The sequence below is a fragment of the Cololabis saira genome, chromosome 1 (genome assembly GCF_033807715.1).
Source record: "Cololabis saira isolate AMF1-May2022 chromosome 1, fColSai1.1, whole genome shotgun sequence".
Taxonomy (NCBI): domain Eukaryota; kingdom Metazoa; phylum Chordata; class Actinopteri; order Beloniformes; family Belonidae; genus Cololabis; species Cololabis saira.
The window spans coordinates 3,043,925-3,071,381 of NC_084587.1; the positions used below are offsets into that span (position 1 = coordinate 3,043,925).

Consider the following 27,457-nt stretch of genomic DNA (forward strand, 5'->3'; position numbering starts at 1 on the left):
AGAGACCCGTCCTCATCCCCCCACACCCTCACCCCCCACACCCTCACCCACACATCACAGCGACGCCCGTCTCTGTCCTGGAGAGAGACGTTAACAAGACATTTAAAAGACTAATGGCCTTTTCCACTAGTATCTACTCAGCTCTTCTACCCTCCACGCCCCCGTGTTGCTCTTCTCCACTACGGGCCGAGGCGGGTGGAACAAGCAGATACTTCTTCTGTACCTGTTGTTTCGTTTAGTTTAATTATTTATTCAAACAGTTTAAAACAAAAACTAAAAAAATAATCAGAATACATAAAATGTATATACCGAAAAAAAAAAAAAAACATTAGCAAAACAAAGCAAATTAAAGAGACAAATCTATTTGTAGATAAATATTTCCTGTTTGAAAGGGTGTAGGATGAAGTTTCAAAAATCTTTTCTAGTCCTCCCCTTCTTATGTTCTGTTTTTACCATTTCTTCATTTCACAGAACTCAGAAAGAAAAGCATAAAAGAAAAGAAAAGGTGGTTCAGCTGAGCAAGGAACTGTCAGTTCATGTGTCCATTTCCGTTTTGTATTCATAAAGAGTATTGATTTTAAACATTTGTTTAAACTTACTTAGTGATTTGCATGATTTCATTTCATCTTTACAGTTGTTCCACAGATTAACTCCCTTTACTGATACACAATGGGTTTGGATGTTTGTTCGTACATGCTGTTCGTGGACTTCAGCTCTGCTTTCAACACCATCATCCCATCTCTGCTCCAGGACCAGCTCTCCCAGCTGAACCTGCCTGACTCCACCTGCAGGTGGATCACGGACTTTTGGCGCTCAAAAGACTTCATGACCACAGGGGTCGGGGCTGTAGTCGTTAAGTCCTGTGGTCCTTGGTTTTTTGGGGACAGATATGATGGTCCACGAACAGGATCCTGGCGTAGGTTCCTGTGGAGTCCAGGTGCTGGAGGATGAAGTGCAATGATTCAGAAAATCTTTATTGAAAATATACAAACTCTCAAAGAGGATAATGAACAAATATCAGTTTAAATGCAATATGAAAAGAAAGGAAAATAAAAATACAAAATTGGGATTCTTGTAAGGAATACAAAAAACCAAAAACAAGGTGCTCTAAGAATTAAAAGGTGCATATGAATAACAGAATAAATGAAGCATTTAAATTCACATAATGGAGCATAGAAAAGGAGAGGAATTATTAAATTAGAATAACAAATAACAAGCAATTTCTAGACTTGTTTTACTTGCATTTTTGTTTTCTTCTCTATTGAGACATGTGAAAAAAAAATCTTAAAATCGTTAATAAAACCCCAAAAGGAGGGTTTACAATTTCTCCATTTGACACAATGAATATGGTTCTTACCCAGTAACAAAATTATATTAATAATATCAGAAACAGAAAATTCCATATCACCCATGAAGAAAATAATATGTCTTAATTCAAAAGGTGGAACATTATTAATTTTAAGAGAAATCCAATTGTGCATGTCTGTCCAGAAACAATGAGACAAAGGACATTGATAAAACAAATGATCCAGTGTTTCTTCATCCTTTTTGCAGAAGGAACATTGATCTACCTCAAATGTTGCACTCTGATTGATCACCTGTTAATTAGATAAAACAACATGTATTTATTTGAACTGATAATCTTTATAAAACTGATATGTCTTAAAATATAAGGGTCTTTGCAATATGTAATAAAGTGTGTGTAGTTACGTTTTGTCCTCACAGGTTGTTCCGCCCTGCGGTGAAGTAGTAACGTTCCTAGTCGGACCTATTTCAGGGACGCACCAGTGCAGCAAACAAAAGACATGAAAACGGTTAAAAGTTTTCTCTCAAACGGAGCTTAGTTAAAATGTAATGACGCGTTATATTGTTATATTAAGCATATTGTGATTTGTAGTGTATACACTTACTTACCGTGTAAGTTTGGTCGATATTTAATCACATAGTTCGTCACTTTTACCGTGGTTAAGGTTTTATCGCGGCAGCGCAATGTTTATATTTGTCCACCAGAGGGCGCCATTTAGTCTGTTTATCTGGCTTTATTTATCTGTTTCATCAATAATAGCGTGAAAAAGAGTAACATTAATGTTGTTAATGTAAACATGTTTATGTCAAAGGCATTACAAAGGGAATATTTTTGTTACCAGATACAACAGACATTATTTTGTAGTAATGTTTATTTTTGTTCAACCTGATTCTTTTCGTCCGACAGGAATATTTATGTTTTTTATGTCCGTTCCCCCCCCAGGTTTCTGCTCCAGGCGGGAGAAAACTTACAAATATCTCCTTGTTGTAAGTTGATTTTTAACTAAGTTGAAAATGGCTAATTTATTTATTTATTTATTCTTTATTTCATTCATTGATACAATAAAACAACAAACAATTTAATATAAACACAAACGTTCCTAAATTGTGAATGAAAGGGAGCAGAAAGAAGAAGAATCTTATTTAATCTGCCCCTTTTTACCAAGAAATCAATTTACAAAGAACGTAAATTAAAAAACAACAACAAAGTGAAATAAAAACTAAAATAAAATATCTGCCGGCGACACAGACACAAACATTCCTTTTTAGTTCCCAAGTTACAATTCAGTTAATACCATTCAACAACAAACTATGGCCCGGTTTCCCAGATCAGTTAAGTAGCTCTTAACAGCGAAAGACTTCTTTCACAGGCTCCTTAAGATGGTTTGAAAGAAGTCTTTCGCTGTTAAGAGCTACTTAACTGATCTGGGAAACCGGGCCAATGTTTATACCTTTCATGACTATGGGTCTGTCCATCACACATAACTAACATATTTCATTATATTTCCTTAACATACTGGCTTTAATTGTTCTTTTGAATGTAATGTTTGATTTGGATTCTTTGTTTTCTTTATTCAGATTGTTCCATAAACTGATTCTTTCACAGAAACACAACGTTCCATCACTTTAGTCCTGAATCTTGGTTTTTTAAAGATCTTTGTTCCTTTTAAATTATACTTGCTTTCTCTTTTTTCAAATCTTTTCTGAATGTTGATTGGTAAAGTTTTTTTATGAGCTTTAAACATAATTTGCAGAATACTATAATCTACTAATTCATGAAATTTCAACAATTTTAACTGGAGGAATAATGGATTAGTTGGATCTTTATCGTTTTCTACTGATTATTCTTATGGCTCTTAAATGGACTGAATATAAACTTCAACACAGTAGGACATATGGAACAATCGTAGCGTTATATAAAATGTACAAAGCTTTGTTGTCCAATGAATCCTTTACTTTGTGTAACAGCAATTGTTTTTGATATTTTTATCTTTGTATAATGTTTATGTGATTTCATATTCAGATTCTCATCCAGCACGACGCCCAAAAACGTGGTTTCCCTTACTGTTCATTTCAATACCATCTATATTAATTGAAGTATCAGTGTCTCCTTCTGTTACTAAATATCATGTTCCATCAGTTCCATCCCTCCAACTGCCCCCCCCCCCCAGCAGGGGCTGGAGCCTCTCCACCACTTCATACCCCGGAGGCCCCAGAGACCCGTCCCCCCCCCCCCACACCTTCACCCCCCACACCCTCATCCCCCTCACCCCCCACACACCACAGCGACGCCCGTCTCTGTCCTGGAGAGGGACGTTAACAAGACATTTAAAACACTAATGGTCCTTTTCCACTAGTATCTACTCAGCACTTCTACCCGCCACGCCCCCGTCTTGCTCTTCTCCACTACGAGCTGAGGCGGGTGGAGCCAAGCAGATACTTCTTCTGTAACCATTCTGCCGAGGTTCTAACTGGGCTGAGCCGGCAGGACTGTCTCAGAAAATTAGAATATTGTGATAAAGTTCTTTATTTTCTGTAATGCAATTAAAAAAAAACAAAAATGTCATACATTCTGGATTCATTACAAATCAACTGAAATATTGCAAGCCTTTTATTATTTTAATATTGCTGATTATGGTTTACAGTTTAAGATTAAGATTCCCAGAATATTCTAATTTTTTTAGATAGGATATTTTAGTTTTCTTAAGCTGTAAACCATGATCAGCAATATTAAAATAATAAAAGGCTTGCAATCTTTCAGTTGATTTGTAATGAATCCAGAATGTATGACATTTTTGCATTACAGAAAATAAAGAACTTTATTACAATATTTTCCAATTTTCTGAGACAGTCCTGTATATAAATAGTTTTTCTTCTTGCAGGTATTTCCTAGTCCTTTAGTCGTCCATGGTTTGTCAATAGCATTTTTCTTGGCAATACTCCTGAGTCTACAGTGTTTTTCATACAAATCTATCAATAACGCAAATTTATTTTCCTGAGATAAAATATAACTAAATGTTGTGATTTAACTTGTAGAAATAATCGTGCAGGAGGAGAATCTTCACTACTGACCTCTAACTTCATGTCTCAGGTTTTATTGCTTTTAAACACGTTTGATTAAAAGCGTTTTTTTGATTAATTCCAGTGTAAAGTTGGGGTTGATGAAAGTTCACTGACAGAAACCTCTTACCTGCACTTTTAAATCAAGTTAGTTATTTACCAAACAATAAAAACACGATGCAAAGATGACCGTCATGTTAAAAGTTCAGTTTAATTCATTTAGTGGTTTTTAAAAAGAAATAAATATAGTTCATCATGGCCGTGTGTTTGTTCTCTGCTTCAGCTCCGTCTGCAGCTCCAGGGACGACGTTTAACTCCAACCACGTCCACATAACTGGCCCTGTGTGCTATAAATACTTCATAGATCTTCCAACAGCTCATCTGTTTGTGATCGTTAACAGTTTTAAAATCATCACTTTAACGATGAGAGAGAGAATAAACCGAGGCTGATGTGATTTGTAATCCTTGTTCCAGCTCGGTGTGTTGGGAGGGAACTGCACCTTCCTGGCCTGTTCCTTCCTCAAGACGTCCACCGTATTGTCCACGTGTCGTCCAGCTCTCTGTCCTCGTCCTTCACCCCCTCGTCTCCAGCTCAGCCTGCAGTCCTGCCAGGAGACACGACGGGTCAGAACAAAAGAATTACCTGATTTTCCGCACTTAAAATCCTTAATTTTTCTCAAAAATCATCAGTGCGACCTTTAATCATCGCCCAATAAGCTCCTCATACTGAGCAATATTCTTCATCCATTATGTGCATTATTATTCTCTCATTCATTCATTTTCATAGTGTATTTATATTTATGTCTCCTGTTTCTTATTTTGTTGTTTCCAGAGTCTTTGCATGTGTGCACTTTAATGGAGCTGCTGCCTAATCTCATTGTACCAGTATAATGATAATAAAGGCTTTCTATTCTATTCTATTCTATTCTATTCTATTCTATGTATGAATATTTTTCTTACTGACCTCAAACCAGTTCTATGTGGTAACTGAGCTCAATCATCTGTCAGAATGTTTTAGTGCGACTTTAGTACGTGACGAAGCCGCTCCGCTTGATCGATGGTCAGATAGATAGATATTTATTTATCCAGGAAACGGCTCCATCAGTCCGTCGTTTTAGCCGTTAAACTCTTCTCCATGTTGTTTGCAAACATTTCTAGAGTTGAACATGGACAGCAGAGAGTTGCTGCTCGATCCGTTCAAGCTAATGTGCAAACGTCTCAGTATAAGAACCAGAGTCGATGGCAGTGACAGGAACGTCAGCGACTGGCCGTGCAAACCGGTGTTTTGACAGTTTTTCAGAACATTCAGGGTTAAATGACCTGAGTTGGTCAGTACGGAGCATTTCTACACCATCACTCGGGTGTAACAACAGTTCTGTTTCATTCCTTCCAGACTGCCAGTGGCAGTAAACAGAGTGGATATGTCTCCTCGCGCTCCGCGCAGGTCGAGATTTAATAACAACAGTGTCACGTGAGTGACGTGTAGGCTACCTGTGCGTCTATAAATACCGCCCGGTAGACTACATCCGGCCTCTTGAATCTTCTCGCTGTTAACCTGACGTACATCGCTGGTTAATCGCTCCGTAGATCCGTGTTTCGGATCTATATTTTCTGCAGGTTCGGGGAGGTAAGCTCAACTCTGGTTGGTGGTGTTTGACAGCCTGCCTGTGACTCTTGGTCGGAGCGCACGTTGTGCCCTCTAAGGCTGTGGCTGTCAAGCCATCTTACCTCTCCCTTTTTTCCATCTGGATCGAGCGCCCGTGTGTCGGGCTGGCTCGCTCCCCAGCCACACAAACGGTCTTGAATTGTTTGTGCTGAGCTGATTCCTCCACATGCTAGATGTCCCAGCCGCGTTCAGTGGTCCGCCCACTGCTCTCGTCTGTTGGTTCCTAGCCTGGCTTGGTGAGTATTTTTTACTTAAGCTTTAAAAAAAAAAAAAAAAAAAAAATATATATAAATTAAAAAAAATATATATTTAGAAAAAAAAAAAAAAAAAAAGCTAGTCCAGAGGTTCCGGACGCGTTCTGTGGCGGCCACAGTTCTCGCTTGGATTGCCTGGCTCCACACTGAATTGTTTGGATTAAGAACAGTGGTGTGAGGAGTCTGTTAGATGTTCTGATCGAGTCTCGGTTCTCGCCCAGATTCCCTAACTTGACCCTTTTTATTTTTTGGAGGAAGCGATGATGGCTTGTACATCATGTGGCACTCTACTGTTGGTAGAGGATGGCCATGAATTGTGCCCCCAGTGTCTGGGGGTGGGGCACCTGAGGGAGGCCCTCTCCGACCCCTGCATCAACTGCAGCATTTTGCCGCTCTCTGTGAGAGAGGACCGGCTGCGTCAGGTGGAAGGCCTCCTCTTTAGGAGCGACCTCCCACCCTCTGGGCCCGCTCATGTCAGTGCAGGTTCCCGCAAAAAGCACCGGGACAAGCGCAGAGCGGGGCCCCATGACGAGCGCAGTGGCCCTACGCAGAAGAAGGCGAAGGATGCTCCCTCACGCAGTGAGATGGAGGATTTACGGGCTGAACTGGAGCAGCTTAAGGCCTTAGTGAGGGAGCGGGCTCTGCCCTCCCCACCTCTGGCGGTCCCCTGGGAGTCAGATTGTGGAGACGATGCTATGTCTACCAGGGCTTCAAACTCCATGTTTCAAGGCCGTGACAGTGTGTTTAGCTCTGGCGAGTATCCCTCCCCTGAGCTGCCGTGTCTGGTGGTTGACCCAGCTAGCATACAGGCAGAGGCAGGCTCGGAGACATCCCTCAGGAGCTCTGGGAGCACTGAGCTGGGAGAGGGCCCCTGCCCTTTGCAGGCAACACTACGTGCGGCCCTGGCTAAGGTCGGGCTGGATGATGCGCCCGCTGCCCAACCGGCGAGCAACCCATTCTTTCGCCGGACTCCTGTAGCCCCGCCCTTTGATGTCCCGCCCTCGCCTGCTTTTTTGCAGGAGCTGCGGCGCTGCTGGGCAGATCCAAAGGCGTTTGCCTACCATGGCAAGGATGCGAGGACTTTGGCCTCCATGCGCCAGGCGGAGCAACATGGCCTGGTTCACATGCCTCCCGTGGACCCATGTATCGCCTCACTGGTCCTTTCACCAGATGAGGCGCTCAAAGATAAGGCCCGCTGTCCTAGGCCTCAGTGCCGGGTAACGGATAGCCTTCTCTCGACGGCTTATGATGCAGCAGGCCGAATGGCTCGCATTGGGAACTCCCTCTCCGTGCTCCTCCTCGCCCAGTCCCAGATGTTGCAGTCGGAGCATGAGGGCGGGGAGTTGGGTGACACTAACGACGCTGCGCTCCAAGCCTTCGGGCTGATGACCAGAGAGCTTGGCCGCCTGATGTCCACCCTGGTGGTGACGCGGCGTCAGGTGTGGCTGGCGCAGGCACCCATGTCTGATGATTGCAGGCAGACGCTACGGAAGCTTCCGGTAGTGCCGGGCCAGTTGTTTGGGCCAGAGGCAGAACAGGCATTGGAGCGCAGGAAGCAGTCGGGTCAGGCATCAGAGGCCTGGGGTCGTCGGAGTGCAAGCATGGGACCCCCAGCTCAGCACTCCAGGAGACGGGGCGCACAAGACCTGCGCCGCTCACATCCCCCGAGCCCCCCTCCGCAGCCCTGGCAGCACAGCCGGGTTGCTGGGGGTGGTGGGCGTCAGCCCAGGGGCGCACACCCTCCACCTCGCCGGTCTCAGCGGGTGCAGGGGCAACACCAGCGTCCCCCCAAACCCCCAAATAATCCTCGAGGCACTCTATGAGGGCCTCGGGCCGGCGGTGGGCAGGTTTTCACATCAGCACCTGGCCTATTGGGCAGCCCATTCTCCAGATGTATGGGTTTTGAGAACACTGTCCCAGGGCTACAGGTTGCAGTTCCGCCGCCGGCCCCCACCACCCTCCGGGGTCAGGGAAACCTCGGTCAGAGACCGCGGGAGGGCCCTGTGTTTGTCACAGGAGATAGCCAAACTCTTGGACAAAAAGGCCATCACAAGAGTTCACCCACATACACAGAGCAGTGGGTTTTACTCAACATACTTCCTCATTCCGAAGAAAGACACTTCTCTTCGGCCTGTGCTGGACCTTCGGGGTCTGAACCAGTACCTGAAGGTCCTCCCATTTCGGATGCTGCGTACACGCAACGTCCTTCAATCTGTCACTCCAGGGGAGTGGTTCACCTCCATAGACCTCAAGGACGCCTACTTTCACGTCCCAATACACCCAGATCACAGACGGTTTCTCAGTTTTGCCTTTCAAGGCCACGCCTACCAGTTCACCGTCCTGCCTTTCGGCCTGTCCCTGGCTCCTCGCATCTTCACCAGATGCATGAGGGCGGCCTTGACATCGCTATGCCTGTCGGGAGTAAAGATTCTCCCATATCTGGACGACTGGCTTATATGCGCCCCCTCGCTCCAGGAGGCGGAGCTGATGACATCCAGGGTCCTCACACATATCGAGGCTCTGGGCATGTCGGTAAATTGGGAGAAGAGCTTGTTGCGTCCTACGCAGCAGACCACCTTCATCGGCCTGTCCCTCGATTCCGTGTCAATGCAGGCACGCCTTACTGCAGAGCGGGCACAGCGGATTCAGGACCTGCTACGGTCCTTCCGCCTCGGGATGAGGTTGCCCGTCCACGCATGGCTCCGACTGCTGGGGATGCTGTCGGCGGCCTCAGCTGTGACACCTCTGGGGCTGCTGCACCTGCGCCCCCTGCAGATGTGGTTCAACAGCCTCCAGATGGACCCTCGCCTTCACAGGTGGGTCAAGGTCAAGGTTACCCACCAGTGCCTTATTCATCTCCACCGGTGGCGGGACAGCACCTTTCTATTGCACGGTGTTCCTCTCGGCTCAGTCCCTTCGAGGCGAGAGGTGGTGACAACAGATGCCTCACCTCAGGGTTGGGGTGCGGTATGGCAGAAGAGGTCAGTCCAGGGGGTTTGGGGCCCTCTGTGGCGGGGACGGCACATCAATGTCCTAGAACTCCGGACTGTCTACTTGGCGCTGAGGCACTTCTTGCCCTTTCTCAGGGGCAAGCATGTCCTCGTCCGGACAGACAACACTTCGACAGTGTTTCATGTCAACCACCAGGGGGGAACCAGGTCGCTGGACTCCCTGAACGAGGCCCGGAGGTTGTGGATGTGGGCTCATCCTCAATTGGCCTCCTTGAGGGCAATGCACCTCCCTGGCAGAGCCAACGTGGTGGCGGATTCCCTCTCACGCCGGCAGCTGCCCCCAGGGGACTGGCGGTTGCACCCCCAGGTGGTGCGACTGATTTGGGATCGATACGGGGAAGCCCGTGTGGATCTGTTCGCCTCGGAGTGTACGACTCATTGTCCACTGTGGTTCTCCTTGGCAGAGACCAGTTCCCCGCTCGGGATGGACGCTCTCGCCAACACTTGGCCGAGAGGCCTCCTTTATGCGTTCCCTCCGATTCCCCTGGTGATGCCCACGCTTCACAGGGTGAGATTATCGGGTCACAGGGTCCTCCTGGTGGCGCCCAAGTGGCCCTCGAGGATTTGGTTCTCCACGCTCCTCAGCCTGTTGGACGGGGAGCCTTGGCAGCTCCCAGTACGGTCGGACCTCCTGTCCCAGCTGGGCGGGGAGGTATGGCATCCCTCTCCGAGCCTCCTTCAACTCTGGGCCTGGCCGTTGAGAGGGAAGGGTCATTCTTGACGCACCTTGAGCCCTCGGTATGTGAGACCTTGCAGAATGCTAGAGCTCCTTCCACAAGAAGGGTGTATTCGCATTGCTGGGCCGCTTTCTCCTCCTGGTGCAGGGACGGGGGTTTTGACCCGATCTCCTGTCCGTTACAAATTGTACTGCGGTACCTGCAGTATCTGTTTGAGGCGGGCCGGGCGGCCTCGACCTTGAAGGTGCACGTAGCGGCTATTTCTGTCCACCATGGCCACATCGATGGTAGACCAGTTGGTGCGCATTACTGGGTGGCACAGTTTCTGCGGGGTGCCAGGAGACTGCGCCCCCCCAGAGTGCAGCGTGCAGCAGCATGGGACCTGCCGCTGGTCCTGCAGGCCTTGGGCGAGGCCCCCTTTGAGCCTATGGCAGGGGGGTCCTTGAGGACGACGTCATGGAAGACCGCCTTTCTGTTGGCTGTTACGTCTGCCAAGCGTGTGAGCGAGCTCCACGCCCTTTCAGTCAGTCCTACGTGCCTTCGGTGGAAGGCAGACAGCTCAGGAGTGACCCTGTGGCCAAATGTTGCTTTCCTGCCAAAGGTGTTACCCCCTGACCATGCCAATCAGGCCATAGAGTTGGCAGCATACCATCCTCCCCCGTTTGAGTCCCGGCTGGAGGAGCGGGCTAATTTGCTGTGCCCAGTCCGGGCGTTGCGGCTCTACCTTCAGGCAACACAGAGCTTTCGACGCTCTGAGCAATTGTTTGTGTGCTACAGGGGGGCGCACAAGGGCCGTGCCCTGTCGAAGCAACGTCTCTCCCACTGGATTGTTGAAGCAATCAAACAGGCTTATGACGTGGCAGGTAGACCTGCCCCTTCAGGCGTTGTCTGTCATTCCACCAGGGGTGTGGCCACTTCCTGGGCGGCAATGAGAGGGGTACCGTTGTCTGAGATCTGTGCAGCGGCATCCTGGACGGTGCCGTGCACCTTCTCCAGGTTCTATCGCCTTAACGTGGCCTCTGGGTCCACGCTGGCTTCGGCCGTTCTGCCGTTGGCTTCTACGGCTGACCACTAGGTGGGTGTTGTTCCTCGTGACAGTGCTGGTATGAGTCATCCACTCTGTTTACTGCCACTGGCAGTCTGGAAGGAATGAAACAGAACGTAAGTTACGGATGTAACTATGGTTCTGTGAATTCCTGGATGACTGCCAGTCACACCGGTCACTCCGAACTTCCTGCGAGAAGATTCTGGGAGGCCGGATGTAGTCTACCGGGCGGTATTTATAGACGCACAGGTAGCCTACACGTCACTCACGTGACACTGTTGTTATTAAATCTCGACCTGCGCGGAGCGCGAGGAGACATATCCACTCTGTTTACTGCCACTGGCAGTCATCCAGGAATTCACAGAACCATAGTTACATCCGTAACTTACGTTCTGAGTCCTGGAAAAGGTGTAAGTTATTGTGACCTGGCTCCATTTCCATGTTCACATTAATTAGTGTTTCACTGAAATCCTACAGACAGCCCCACCTTTTCTCTTCCATTTTCTTTATGTTTGAATGTTTATTTCGGTACATTTGTAACCGAAAGGGTGCAGGTAGAAGCAAGGCTTATATAAACCTCCCCTTTTACTGGTACCGTACAATAGTTACAGCAAATACAAAAGAGCAAAGCTCAAGACTTTGAAATGAATGATCAGTAAACTCAAATATCCTATCATTGAAAAATAAAGAAAGGCACAGAGCTCAAAACCCAAAATAAACTTACATTTCCCATCATAGCAAAAAATAGTTTATTTCACATTCCCCAGTTCCATCCCTCCAACTGCCCCCCCCCCCCCCCCCCTCCCCCCAGCAGGGGCTGGAGCCTCTCCACCATAGACATCATATAGAACATATAGCTCTATATGATGTCTATGCTCTCCACCACTTCACACCCCAGAGGCCCCAGAGACCCCGCCCTCATCCCCCACACCCTCATCCCCCCACACCCTCACACCCCACACACATCACAGCGACGCCCGTCTCTATCCTGGAGTGGGACGTTAATAAAATATTCAAAAAACTGAACCCCCGCAGAGCAGCAGGACCGGACTCCGGTTCAGGGGCGTCGGTCGGGTTTGAAGGTCCGGCAGCCGCCACCTCGGCTTCAAGGGTTAAATGTAAATGTTTGTTTTTTAAATACATTTATGGAATTACTCTGTCTCTTTGTATTGATTATTCTATTACTAAATACATATAGAATAACTACAAATGCAAATCAGAACAACATGATTGATTTCACTAGTTATTTTACACTGCAAAAACTCAAAATCTGAACATGAATATTTGTCTTATTTCTAGTTAAAATGTCTCATTTTTAGTCAAAAAAAATCTCATTACATTTAAGACAAGACTCAAAAACAACAATTTTCACCTGTTTCAAGTAGAATTTCACTTAAAATAAGTAGACAAATCTGCCAGTGGAACAAGATTTTTTTGCTTGTAATAAGAAGATAAATCTTGTTCCACTGGCAGATTTTTCTACTTATTTCAAGGGAAAATTTACTTAAAACAGGTGAAAATGGTCAAATAACAAGTTATTTTTCTGGTAATGACTCTTGTTTTAAGTGTAATGAGATTTTTTGACTAAAAATGAGACATTTTAACTAGAAATAAGACAAATATTCCTGGTAAGATTTTGAGTTTTTGCAGTGAGCGAGACTGTATTTGAAAAAGTTCCAGTTTTCTTGACCACACAGATCAGATACATAGCAGACTTATGTGATGAGTATTTGCTGGACATGTTGATTGATACTCTAGTAAGTTCTGTGACTCGTAACCTTGCCGTACCTTAGCTGAGACTGAATTGACGCCACTGCTCCGGTTCCTCATCCACCCTGAAGCTCTGAGCCGATCAGCTGTCTCCGGTGTTCAGAAATCTCCAACACCTCCCTGGAGACATGCCATGTGCCAGCCTGCTTCAAAACCATTAATAAACATTAAGAAACAAAGACATCGTTTCATATAAGCTTTTGGCAATGTCGTTTTTTTCACACAGTTTTAGAGACGCTAAATACAGTTTACATTCATTTTTCAGATCCACAATGGAGAGTTTGCTGTTTTTCCATTTGCATTTATGCATGTGATATTTACCTAGTAAAATAATTATGTTGACCATGTTTGATATATTTCTTGGAAGATTATCCATATAAATTAAGATTTGGTTTAAGATTTGGTGCTTTTATTGCGATGTGGGTGCAATCTATAGCTCCAATTATGTTTGGGAATCCGGCGATGGCATGAAATCCTCGTTTAATTTCGACTTGTTGGTGATGTGTGTATGGGAACTGGGTGTAAATTAGGGCCAGAGAAATTATTGCATCCAACACTGCCGGCATGATTCTGCTTAGTGTCGGCTGCGAGACGCTGCATATGTCTCCAATCTCTCTCTGAAATGTTCCGGTGGCCAAAAGTCCCAGAGTGGCAGGAGCTGGATGTGACTGGGATGCGTTTTGTCTCTCGATCCAACATACAGTAGGTTGTAAATCACAGCATAGATCCATCAGAATGTTTTTGGGGAAGCTGCTGAGAAGCCGCTCTGTCTCTCACTGAACATCAGCATGCGGAGCGCACGGTCTCTAAATCCTCCTCCAGTGCAAGATAAGCCATGGTACTTGTATTTTATTTTCAGCTTGTCCTGCCACAGCTGTCTTTTATAGACGAATCCGGCGAAACCCGGAAGTCGAGCGGCCGCCATTACTGCGGTGGCGGCTCCGCTCCTCCGCTCCAGCCCATAGACATATATACGTATGGATCTATTACTCCGCTCCCTGCCAGGCTCTCTTAATGTATTTGTATCATCGGAAAACTCCTGTCCCGTCACGTGCATTTGTTTTGATAGTGAATGAAGACGGGAGGGACTTTAAAAACTACTTTTCTGTTTCACCAAGTGAACAGACGGAACGCAAAAAAAGATGTTAAACTGCTGGAAAGGAACTGGAATTTACCGGGATACCTTAAACAAGGAAGCCAGGGAGCGGTATATGGAGAAAATAATGATTATTAACGGTTTGGGTTCATATGAAATCACTACTAAAGAATGAAGCTCCGATGAGGATTTACTGCCGCAGTTCTGCACAACCACCGTCTTACTACCTTGTTTAGTGTTTGGCAGCTGCTTTGGTAAATGTTTGACTCGCCATGTGTTTCAATAAATTAGTATAATATAACAACATACAGTACATGTTTTTTATTACTCTTACTTCTCTTTTCTTTTTTTTTTACCGCTATATTATGCTGAAGAGGCTCCGAGACATGAGCAATATTTTTCTTTTCCTCGTGAGATTATTTTTTTCTTCTGCAGCTACAAATAGAGTTGATATTTTTTCCTCAACAAACTAGTTTTATCTGCAGATTGGGGTTATGTATGTATGTATTCTGTATCATCCGGAGCTGAGATAGTTCTGCCCTTCAATTAGAGACCTGTAATTGCATTTTTTTTTCGTCATCGGACGCCAGGCGATCAATAAAATATTCTTGGATACCTAAAATAAAACAAAACATAAACAGGTAATATTTAATTGTGCAGACGTGCCTCGTAAGGAGAGGAGGTGGAGAGAGCTATATTACAGTGTTTAATCATACACTCCCTTATCTCCCTATTCCTCTATTCTTTCCTGCTTATCGCTCAAACAAATCATTATTTATAAATTAAAATCAGCATTAATTTAAGATACCTTCATTATTTATGGAAGGCCACTGTCTAACATCATCAATCCAGCTATAATGATGCTGTAGAGCGTCAGGTTACAATAACAGCGCTGCGGTGGCTGATTGACACCTGCCACCGCAGCGATGGCGCCGCCGCAAGATGGCGGCACACACAAACCGGTCGCCGGATTCGTGTATAGCTTGTCACACCAATGATTCAAAATATCTGCTAAATTACTAATGAGATGGGTTCTATTTGTAGTTTCACTGTTCTACCACTAGGTTTTGTGTGTACGCGTGGTCAGAGCTGTGCTTACATTTACACACGTTCCTGCACACAGGTACATGTTGATAACTTCCATACTTTGCGTGGGAATGTTCTTACGCACACTTTACGCACAGATCTGTGCGTATGCACGGTTGATAAATGAGGCCCCAGGACTCCACAGGAACCTACGCCAGGATCCTGGAAATAAACCCTTTTCTGATTCTGATTCTGATTCTGATTCTGATTCTGATTGTGCAAAACCCAAACTATAACAGTACAGAAGTTGGCAAACTTAATTTTCCGTACCATAATGAGAAATTATGTAATTTTTATAAAGTCTTTTAAGGCTGAATAGTGTCCAACATGATTAGATATTTACAGGACAGTGGTTCCAGATGTTCACCCCGCTGACAGATACAGTGATTTTTTACGTTGGTTCGGGTCTTCGGTTTTTCCAATAATAAAGTTCCTCCATGTTGTATCTGGTCCCTCATTTGAAACAGATTCTGGACACGTGGAGGTAGAAGTTTGTTTCTGGCTTTGTACATGGTTTGTATTATAATATAGTCAAATAAGTCCTTGAATTTCAGTATTTTTAAGCAGATGAATAGCGGGTCGGTCGACTCACGGAAAGGTTTTTTACTGATGATTCTTATGGCTTTCTTTTGTAATAAAAATATTGGATTGTTATTTGTTTTATAAGTGTTTCCTCAGACCTCAATGCAGTATGTAATACATGGAGCTATCAATGAGTAATATAAAGTGATTAATGCATTTTGAGAGAGGAAATCTTTAGCTTTGTACAGAATTGCAATGGATTTTGACATTTTAGATATAACATGATTTATGTGCGCTTTCCAGCTTAGTTTATCATCCAAAATGACTCCAAGGAATTTGTTTTCTGATACTATTTCAATTTCAGTATTATTTATTGTAAGGTTATAATAATTAATTATAAGTATTTAATAACTATCCTTGTTGCATCGTTTTTGTAGTTTTTTCTCTGCTATGCAGATCTGCAGGCCGGAGCTTCAGGAGCTTCAGGAGCTTCAGGAGCTTCAGGAGCTCCAGGAGCTTCAGGAGCTTCAGGAGCTTCAGGAGTCCGTGCTGACCTGCAGCCCCCCCGATCATCCCACTGCTGCTGACGCCTCAGTGTCTGCTGTACATCTGCTTATATAGTCGTCCCTGCAGGGCACCGGTTAGCCACTGTGTCTGTCTCTCCTTTCTCTGTTCTCCATTCTCTCTATTTTTCTATTAAATTTTATTTATATAGCATCTATTACAACAGAAGTCTCCAGGATCTTTCCAGAGACCAGAACATGAACCCCCGAGCAATTATTACATAAACAAGGGCAGGTAAAAACTCCCCTAGTGGGAGAAAAACCTTAAGCCAAACAGTGACAGGTAAAAACTCCTTTAGGAGGAAGAAACCTGGACCAGGACCTGGATCATAAGGGGGTAGAAACCTGGACCAGGACCTGGATCATAAGGGGGTAGAAACCTGGACCAGGACCTGGATCATAAGGGGGTAGAAACCTGGACCAGGACCTGGATCATAAGGGGGTAGAAACCTGGACCAGGACCTGGACCTGGACCAGGACCTGGATCATAAGGGGGTAGAAACCTGGACCAGGACCTGGACCTGGACCAGGACCTGGATCATAAGGGGGAACTCCTGCCCGTGACCAAAAACTGATCTGATTTGGGTCATTTTAGTCTGGAACAAAACTTTCCACTCCATAGCTAATAAAAGGTTGTTTTAACTCAGGAATGAGCCTTTAATTTATTAGTAATAATAATAATAATAATAATAATAATAATTAATAATAATAATGGATCCGATTTATATTGCGCTTCTTCTTGGACACTCAAAGCGCTCACAATGATCCCATTATTCATTCACTCCTCATTCATACAGGTAAATAAAAAACTCAAGTGCAGTTACAGTTTGTTGCATCTGTCCATCCTTACTGAACCTACAGCTGTGAAAACTTCTTCTGGAAATCTGTTTGCCCAAAGGAGAATAATAATCTACAATAAAACATATCAGAAGATGATTTGAGATCCATTTACAGCCACACGACCTCGGCATCTCGTACTTAGAGACGACATGAGCTTCTCTATCAACTAAAGTGTTCTACCATCAAATGCAACTGACAACTATCTTACAACAGGACAATGATCAGAAACACAACAGCAAATCAAGGAGAATCAAGGTGTTGCAACGTTCCAGTCCTCATGACTGAAATGCTGTGGCGACAGTCGTGCATCAGTAAACGGCAGCAAAACTAAAGCACTGACGTAAGAAAGAGTCGTCCACAGAAACAGTTACTTCAATTTGCAAATTTTAAAACCTGGTAAAGGTCCAGATGTTTTTATTGAACTGATATCAGAATATCAGCATGAGAACGTGTGTGCAGCGTAACGCGCAGCAGATGAGAAGCTACAAAGAGTGTCACTGTAATAGTAATAGTATATAATATATATAATAGTTCAGATGTGTAATTCGTGAATTACACATCAGTTAGACCTCAGTCGGTGTTGTTTCTAAAAAAGTTTTTTTTGTGATAATTTTTTTATTGAGAATCTCATGGTAACAAGATGATCATAATACTGTCATAAATGGCATAGAGAATGGAAGCAGCACGGTCAGAGAGTCTCTCTTTCAAAAAAATAAAACAATAAAACTACAGCAACAATAATAAAACAGACAAAAAAAAACAACTAAACAAGCAGCAAAAGCAAAACAAAACAGAAGATAAACAACTCATGGCTACCCCAACCCTTCCCCCGGTTACCCAGGAATCCCAGTATCTACAAAACATCAACATTAATATCAATGACACATAACAGTTCTAATTTCCTCCACCATTCATGATGATATTCACAGAAAGTAAATGTATCCACTAGAGAATGAACAAAGAGTACACCTAATGTATATATAAAGTATATATTAGTATTCTAAACAGGCTATCTGGTCTGGTCTTTCCCTGCTGCTGTAACTGTTTCTACCTCCATGTGTCACGTCCTGTTTTGGTTTTCTGGCTTAAATTTAGGCTCTTGTGTTTTGCAATCCTGCTAAGCAACGTTTTTCTTTGATTTAAGTACAATAAATCACTATTTTTGGAACTCCTGCCTCATGGTCTCCTGAGTCTGTTTCCTACTCCAACCGCACCCAGACAAAAATGTTAAATAAACCATAAATAAGCAATTTTGTATTGAATTTTCTTTTGCTTTCATGGAGCATCATTGTTTGTGAGATTAAAATTATATGTTTTGTCAATGGCACAATTTACCCCGGTGTGTTTTCTCTAACAGCACAACTTACCCCGCACTCGGGGCAATTTGTGCCACAAAACCACTTTTTTTTCAAAAGCTATATTTGTCATACAGTTTACTTTAGATTCAAAGTGATTGTTCCCAGAGATTCACAACATCCTAAACTATATTTATCAATTGTAGTTGGAGGCTTTGCTGTAATCCCTTTTCTTTAAAGGCACTTAAAGTTAAAAAAAAAATGGCACTACTTATCCCACTCTCCCCTACAAGCAAAATAAAAAAACACCTAGAACCATACTGTAGGTAACAGACAGTTGACCAAGGATGATTATAATAATACACTGATTTTCTTCAGTAAATTGTTTCTAATAATTTAAATAAATCTTCCTTGATCAGTTATTGGTTTTGGTCTGGAGATGGAGGATATCCTGACTTTTACCAAACACTTCAGAGAGCCGCCACCAGGTGGCAGCAGAGGTGAAGATAAAGCTCATCTTCCAGAGACTCTGGAACAGTCTGGATATCCAACACAAGCAATGCCAAAATATCCACAGATTTAAACTGCTATATAAACACATGGTCTGGTCAAAGTGTAAAGAGAGTGGGTTGTAACACGATGTTAAATCAACTTCGGTCTTTAAATGTTGATGTTCTTGTTGTTCCTCATTAAGTTAATATTTATTATCCATTACCTTCTGGTACTGTTGTTCTGACCATCACTGACGTGTTTGTATGTACGTATGTACGTACGTTCGTACGTACATACGTACGTACTACATGTCCATTACCTTCTGGCATTGTTGTTCTTACCATTGCTGATATGTATTATAAATGTAAGTTAACAGTTAACTGTCACCCGTGGTGATAATATACATTGTTCCTAATTTTACACACATTGTGGTTATGAAATGCAAATACTGTAGAATAATGTTATTATAATTTGATAAAGGTTTTTAGTTCATTGAAATAAAAATCTGTCAAGTTATTGATGAGAAACAAGGGTAGCATTAAATAAGTTTTCTTCTTCCCACTCCTTTTCAAGTGTTAATGAATTAACTTGAATATTGAACCTGCACGTCTACTGTTAAAGGTATTTGCTTAATTTTCTGTTGCGTGCAGGTCACTTATGTTGTAAATGTTGTACCGCTCGAAATAAATTAAACTAAACTAAAAACTAATATGGTAAAACCTTCAGAGTGAGTTTCTCTCCGATGACGTGCAGCAGTGACACCTTAAACCCTCTGGTGGAGAAATCTGCCATTTAGTGCTGACAGCTCCATCTCTCAGCTGTTCCCCCCCTCCTCCTCCTCCTCCTCCTCCGGGGTGTAATAGGCCTGTCATCGCCGTCGCCATCGCCCCCACGCCGGCGCTTTGTCTAGACGGCACTTTATCAGGAATCTCCTCTTCTCCTGCGCCGTAGATGAGGGGGGTCGTTCTCAACGCCGGGGGGGCAGATGGGATTAAGATAAACGTGTGACCTCCACGCCGCGGCCGTCAGTCCGGACTGATTGCTCTCCTGGCACCTTCTCACGGCTCAAATCTCCATCCTAATAGGCAATTTTCTCAGCCACTGGCTTCCAGGAATCCTGTTTTCTTCACCGGGTTGAAATTGCTTTTCCAAATAGTTTCTTTCTTTCTTTCTTTCTTTCTTTCTTTCTTAAATAAAAACTTTAAATATTTCCATATTCAAGTTACATTCCAGTTGGGTTTTATTGCATCATTCCTGCGGTTCTTCTGCATCGAGTCCTGGCCGGCGGTCCGTAACCTGCAGCTTTCATCCCTAAACTCAAACCTTTAAAAAGAACCAGGTTCTCAGTACAGGTGGTTCTGGGCTGGAGTCTGACACGGGGCCCCAAATCTGATTATCTGATCTGTGCGTCCCCACCGAAGCCGTGGGCCCACGGTTGCCATGGTAACCAACGTGGATGGAGAAAGATGTAAACGAACTACAACGGTGAACTGACTTAAGACAATGTGACAAAACGTTCAGGTGGAGTAGTGGTGAAGGTTTCTCAGAGTCGGTACCCCGATACCCCGGGACCCTGTTACCCTGGTACCCCGGTATCCCGGTATCCTGATACCCTGGGACCCCTGGTACCCCAGGACCCTGGTACTCTGATATCCCGGTTCCCCAGTACCCTAGTACCCTGGTACCCCGATACCCCGATATCCCGGTACCCCAGTACCCGTGGTACCCTAGGATCCTAGTACCCCAGGACCCTTGTACCCCGGGACCCCTGGTACCCCTGGTATCCTGGTACCCTGGAACCCCGAAACCCCTGGTACCCCGGGGCCCTGGTACCCCGGTACAGTAGTCATTGTTCCTGTTGTGTTGCAAACGACCCAACAGACTACCTGAAGACTTCTTCTCTCCCCTTTTTACCGTCCTCTCAGCCTCCAGCCGGCCGAGGCCGATGCCGGTCCTTCCTGAGTCCGGTTCTGGTCTGTAGCTCTGGTTCTGTTAAAGGGGGGGTGCTGCCTGGTGCTGGATCAGGACGGGGGATCGTATCGGAGAAAAGGTTCTGATGCAATCTGCTGGTTTCCTTGGCGAAGTCTGTCTTGAGACGACGTCTGAGTTTGTGAGTTACTCAAGTCTCGATCACATTTCTTCTTTTGACTCGTTTAAGTCGAGTTTACTTGTGCAAGTAAGCTCAAGTGGATGTGCAATAATGAGTATGCTGCTGTATGTGTAGAGGGAAGTGCAATAATGCTGCTGTAGCAAGGTATTTTTTTGTGTAGAGGTGTTTTTTCAGGACATTGCGAGGGGGCATGCAAAGAGCGGGGGGATATGACGATGTGTTTTTGTTTATTGTGATTTTATATGTTTTGTTATATATGTGGTGCCTGGAGTCTTTAGTTTTGTCCAAGACAAATTTCTCTCAAGGGAGACAAAGATTATCCTTCCTTACTTGTTCTCTTTTTGAAAAAAGCTTGATTTCCTGTTTTATTTTGAAAGTATTAAGGCAAAGCTGTTGATGTACCTTATACTGTACAGCTCACCTGAGGTGTTTGTGAACACCTGAGTCTTGTTGTTCCCTTGAGCGTCTGTCACTGCTCCCCTGCTGGTCATGGCGCCTGTGACTGGCACTGCCACGGCTCGTCTCCTGCTGTATAGCGTTCTAATGGTCATTTTCTCCACATATGTGATCATATCAGCCCGTATTTCATATGGATGTGTCTCAGCTTTACGGATCTATGATCGGGACGCTCTGTTTCGCATCAAGGAGTCTATGGAGGGCATGTTTGATACACGGGGCAGGTACAAACAAGCGTTTCCTCCTCCCTTTTTCATCAACCCCGACTCACCTGAGTTCTGGCTGCTTTGTCGGGCTCCGGGCCCAGTCCGCAAGAAATCAAGGAGAAGAGGCTCGCGCTCTGGTGTCCAGGTGAAGCGACGACGTGCTGCAGCACGCCTGGGTTCTGCCATCGTCGGCCATGGACAACGTGCAAGGTGTCTGCGCCGGGTCCCTCTCCTCAACGTGTGCGACAGCACATTCATGCTTTCGTCTGCTTGGACCACAAGGACAGCCTTGGAGCCTACACAGCGCTGGAGTAGTGGTCAATGGTCCTCATCGCCTCCACGCTCTTCCGTGTTTACACCGGCTCCCGCAAGGTCCAGCTGGAGGCCACGTGACCGCTGGACGTGCCTTCGACCAATCCCGATGCGCTCCACGGACACTACCTCCCTGACGTCATCGACCCTGCATATCGGCCTGCTGAATGCCCGGTCTATTACAAATAAATCCTTCTCTCTGAACGATCTTTTCACAAGAGAAAAGCTGGATTTAATGTGTCTTTCGGAGACATGGCAGAGAGAGGAAGAGTTTATTCATCTTAATGAACTCTGTCCAGTTGGCTGCTCTGTTGTCGGGAAACCCCGCCCCTGCCGTCGTGGTGGGGGTCTGGCCGTTATATATAAGGACAGTTGCACATGCAAAATGACCTAGACCCAGGATTTGACTTCATTTGAGTCCCAAATGGTCATGGTGGGATCTTCAAATCCATTCTGCTGTGTGTCAATCTACCGTCCCCCTGGACCTGCTGCTCTGTTTCTGAAGGATTTTAGTGACTTTTTATCCTCCATAATAAAGTTGGAATCTGTTCTTATCCTTGGAGATTTTAACCTTCATGTTGATGACAGCTCATCTTGCTCTGCAAAGGAACTTTTATCATTGACTGAAGCTTTTAATTTTGAGCAACATGTTTCTGAGCCCACACACCAGAAAGGCCACATTTTAGACTTAGTTTTTACCCTTGGACTAGACATTTCAAATGTGTCTGTACAGGACGTCCAGCTCAGTGATCATTGTCTTGTTCTGTTTGATCTCCACTTCAGCCCTGAGCCTAAGCCCATAGAAGCTAGGTCTCAGAGGCGTGTTATTTCTGCTAATACTGCAGACAGTTTCTCTGCCATGTTTGACCCTCTTTTGTTTATGGACTGCCTTGATGTGGAAAATTTTACTCAGTGTTTTACCAACCATTGTGTCAAAATTCTGGATCAGGTGGCACCTTTTAAATCAAGCTGGTCAGTTCGGAAAAAAAATGTGCCCTTGGACAAATGAAGACACCATGAGTCTAAGGAGACTTTGTCGTAAGACTGAACGCCTGTGGAAATCCACTAAACTTGAGGTGCACAGACTCCATCTCAGGGATCTTGTGGCCTCATATAATGAGATGGTGGAAAATGCCAGATCAGACTTTATTCGTCAACTGGTAACAGCTAACAAGAAAAATCCCAAAGTGCTTTTTAACACAATCAATTCTCTTGTGTGTCCTGCTGCGCCAGTTACTCCTGTTTTTTGTGAAGCGGACAGCAATGCATTATTGAGATTTTTCACTGAGAAAATTAAGTTGATCAAGGAGAAAATCCCTCCCCTTTTGTGTGGAACCCCTGCTGTCGCTGAGCCTGTCTCCAGCTTGTGGTCCTCATTTAGGTCTGTGACTCTTGCTGATATCTCAGCACTGGTGACCAAGATGAAACTCTCCTCTTGCTCATCGGATGTCCTTCCATGTAGGCTTTTTGTGAAAGTGTTTGATGTAATTGGCCCCTGGGTTACCAAAATGGTTAACCTCTCTCTGTCCTCCGGAGTGTTTCCCAATGCTTTTAAGCATGCTATAGTGGAGCCTTTACTCAAAAAGGCAGGCTTAGACCCGACTGTCCTCGGTAATTTCAGGCCATTCTCTAAGCTACCAATCTTGTCCAAGATCCTAGAGAAGGTGGTCTCTGAGCAGCTGTCATTATTCCTGGATCAAAACAACATCCATGAGACATTTCAGTCTGGTTTCCGCAAACATCACTCTACGGAGACAGCCTTGCTGAAAGTGTCCAGTGACATTATGATGTCTGCTGATTCGGGAAAATGCACTGTTCTAGTTCTCTTAGATCTGTCCTCAGCCTTTGACACCGTCGACCACCAAATCCTGTTGAGAAGGCTGAGGGATGAAGTAGGACTGTCAGGTTCAGTTCTACAGTGGTTCTCGTCATACCTTTCTGGGCGTAGCTTTAGTGTTACAGCTAACCAAATAAGGTCTGGGTCAGCAGATCTGTTGTGTGGAGTCCCCCAAGGTTCTGTTTTGGGTCCTTTATTATTTTTGTTGTATTTGATCCCCTTGGGAAAAATCATCCAGAGTTTTCCTGATGTCTCTTACCACATGTTTGCTGATGATATTCAGCTTTACTGCTCTTTCAAGCCTACTGAGCTCCACAGGCTAAATTCCCTAGTTCATTGCTTGGTGGAGATAAAACAATGGCTAAGTGTGAACACCTTGCAGCTAAACGTAGACAAAACTGAAACCCTGGTTATTGCCCCTGATGCCTCCATTCCTGGGATTAACCAGTATTTGGGTGACTTGGGCCAGTCTGTTAAACCGAGCCTAAGAAACCTGGGTGTTGTGTTTGACAAAGACATGTCATTAGTGCAACACTGCAAACAGCTGACAAGGAATTGCTTTTTTCATCTGAGGAATATTTCGAAACTCAGGAAAATGTTGTCGCAAAAGGATTTGGAGCTGGTCATTCACGCATTTGTGTCCTCGCGTTTGGACTACTGTAACAGTTTGTTCTCTTGTCTAAACAAGAAGGAGCTGTCTCGCCTGCAGCTAGTGCAGAATTCCGCAGCAAGAATTCTGGCCCGCGCTAATAGGAGGTCACACATAACCCCTATTCTCAAAGATCTTCATTGGCTGCCAGTTTCCTCTAGGGTAAATTTAAAAATTCTGGTTTTAACTTTCAGAGCTTTGCATGGTCAGGCTCCACCTTACATCAGCGATCTGATCCAGCCCTACACCCCAGCTCGGGCTCTGAGGTCTGTGGATCAGAATCTGCTGATGGTTCCTCGTACTCGCTTCCGGACCAGAGGAGACCAATCCTTCCAGGCCGTTGCTCCCAGGCTTTGGAACGATCTTCCAGTCTCTCTGCGTTCCATGGAGTCTGTTGACTCCTTCAAAAGGCAACTAAAGACCTTTTTATTTGTGCAGGCTTTTGCCTAATTATCTTGGGGCTGTTATGATTGTAAATGTGTTGTCTTGGCCTTTTTAATCTTAAATTTGTATGTATCCCTTAACTGTGTTTTTATTTTAACTGTGAAGCGCTCTGTGACCATGGTCTGTGAAGAGCGCTCTACAAATAAAGTTTACTTACTTACTTACTTACTTACTGCTGGTCCGTTGTCATTCCACCTGTTGACCAGTCGCTCCTCAGGCGCCACGTCAGGTTTTTTTAGTTCAAATAAATATTTATGTTTGTTTTTCCTGTATTTGGGTCGTACTCCTGCAAGGGAATCTGGTTAGCCTACAAGGACGTCCAGACTCTCATTCGGATTTATCCCACGGGACTCGTAAGCAGCTCTGGAGCAGTTTGTATGTAAGAGACGTGAGAAACAGTGAAAAACATGCTCTTTTTCATATCTGTGAAAGTGTTTTTGATGCAATTTAAAGTTGTTTGAGTGTAAAATCTCCTGCCGGGTGGCGAAGGCCAGCTGCTCGCCGATTCGCCTGCAGTGAAAGACTTGGTGGCTTGTAACATGAAGGCGGATCGAGGGAACCCAGCTGTGATAAACAGAAAGCAACTTAAAAAGCAAAGGGACTGGAGAGAAATGTTCAAACTGAAAGTAAAATCATGGAGATCCAAGGGAAAAACACAAAAAGCCCCAAAACGGTTCGTTGGAAATGCAAAGAAAAGCAAAGCTTGACGTTTTCCAGGAGAGAAGATTACAAGACCTGACAACCGTGACCAAACACTCGTGCACCGTTTCTTCCTCAAAGAAATTAAATGACTTAGACGTTTCCACGGACGAGGCTTGTTCTTCTGCAGGTTCTGGGCCGGTTCTGGTCCACAGATCCAGATGCATCAGACTGGTCACTGGGTCAGTTTAACTATGTTCTGGAGTCCGAGCGGATGCAAACGCGTCTCACTCAGGGAGAGTTAAAGAAACGTGGGGATGTAATCACCGCCAGATATGACGAGTGGGACAAAGAAGAACCACCAAAACCGAGTCAACAACCAAACCTTTAGAAGCTGGACAAAATTATTCATCAAGTCATATCCAAAGATATTTCCTTCGTGTTCCCCGTTTAAAAACACAGAAGAACATATAATAAGACAAAAAGTATTAGTAGTAATACCACGTCTGACCACATGGGGGCGAACGGACCTGCTGTTCTCTCACAGTTGTTTTTACTATAAATGAACCTTTGTACGAAATAACACCGCTAAGTTCACCGTGAGCGATAACGGCGCCACAGCTGGAGTGAATAAGTGAGCAAGAATCAGTAACGACAAGTTTAAGATGACAGATCAGCAACAACGACATGTTTTTTCCCGCCAAAATTGAAGATATCACTATTTTTAGTTCTGTTGTTGTTCTTTAGTTATTACTGCAGTTGCTTTTTTTGTACATTTTTTTCTGCTCTGTTATTATTTAAAGCGCAGATTGTGAAAAGCTAATTTCAGCAGCTACTAAATTACATCCCGGTGGTCCCCTGACAACTTTAATCCCCATTAATGAGTCAAATTCATACAATTAAAAGATAAAACCCCTCGGCTCCGTTTTTTATTAACTGCCAGTTCATTTGAGATGATTGTTTTTAATCTGTACTATTGTGCTTTTAACATCTTAAATCTACACTCTGATATTAGATTTGTGCTCGTCTCTTTTTAAAGCAGTAGAAATATCAGTTTAATGTGTAGAAATGTTCCGGTCTAGCGGGCTCCCATCGCTTTGGTCCTGGTCGTGTTTACAACCACACCTACATCCACCTGACGGAGACACTCGGCCGTCAACACAACGATTTTTATTAATTAATAATTTATATAGAAAAATCCCCTCCAATTCAGTTTTTTGTCCCATAAAGACGTGTTGGACGGGTCTGCTCTGTTCACAGAGATCCGCTGAGATTGATCTTTTAGTGCAAGATTATTCATCCTGATCAGAGTTATTCCTCTACGTATATCAACCCACGCTTAACCGAGCTACTGACTGCCTCTTCTGGAAGAGACGACACCACGGAAGCCAGAAGACCGGAAGAACATCGCGGAGCATCGCGGAGCATCGCGGAGTTGAACGCACCTCACTCAATAATCGATTGTGTTTACTTGGATTTCTGGAAACTCCAGTTTAATCCTGAGCTGAATTGTTGCCAATAGCTGGATTTAGAGTTTTTGTGGCGATTGTCGCACATCGAAATGGAGGCGGGATGGGGGGCGCGGTTTGTGAATAAAGTCGAAATTTCGAGAATAAAGTTGAAATACATTTCGACTTTTTTCTAGAAATTGTACACACACATAGACATACACACAGGCTTGTTCACCTGCATGCTTGCTCTGTAGTTTTTGGGGTTAGTTAGCGGTAGCTTAGCTCAGACTGTGGTTTGGGTTTATTGCTGCTTGTGTTTTGGTCGGCTACGTGTTGGTTTTGTTGGTTTTGTGTTTTGTTTGTGGTTTTTGTTGCAGATTTCCGGTGTTTGACATGTGCTTCCGTGTGTTCCTGCTTCCTGGATTGGCAGTGGACGTCACTCCCCCACCCCCCACCAACCACCCCCACAAAAAAAAAAAAAATCACTGGGTTTGTATGTATATATTTATGTATGTATGTGTATGCGTATGTAGGCGTATATATGTATATATATTAAATATATCAATAATGCACATATATATGCCTTTGGTTTTGGTTTGGTTTTGTGAAAGAAAGAAATTGTACTTCAACATTAACCTCAATCTCAGTATGATCGGAGCAGGAGTTTGGTT

At 44.5% G+C, this 27,457-nt stretch overlaps 1 protein-coding gene across 1 annotated transcript; it reads left to right on the forward strand.

The window, feature by feature from the left end:
- The first annotated feature begins 6,548 nt into the window (after positions 1 to 6,548).
- On the forward strand, positions 6,549 to 10,506 carry LOC133449781 (uncharacterized). Its single transcript, XM_061728792.1, has 2 exons — positions 6,549 to 7,784; positions 7,900 to 10,506. The coding sequence occupies exons 1-2, from the start codon at positions 6,549 to 6,551 to the stop codon at positions 10,015 to 10,017; spliced, it is 3,354 nt and encodes a 1,117-aa protein (XP_061584776.1). The 3' UTR covers positions 10,018 to 10,506.
- The last annotated feature ends 16,951 nt before the right edge of the window (positions 10,507 to 27,457 follow it).

What these genes read in the sequence shown, in the direction of transcription:
- LOC133449781 (XM_061728792.1), top strand. Translation starts at nt 6,549, where the DNA reads ATGGCTTGTACATCATGTGGCACTCTACTGTTGGTAGAGGATGGCCAT. An exon ending in AGACGCTACGGAAGCTTCCG is followed by an intron (nt 7,785 to 7,899) that starts GTAGTGCCGGGC and finishes TGGGACCCCCAG; the next exon opens with CTCAGCACTCCAGGAGACGG.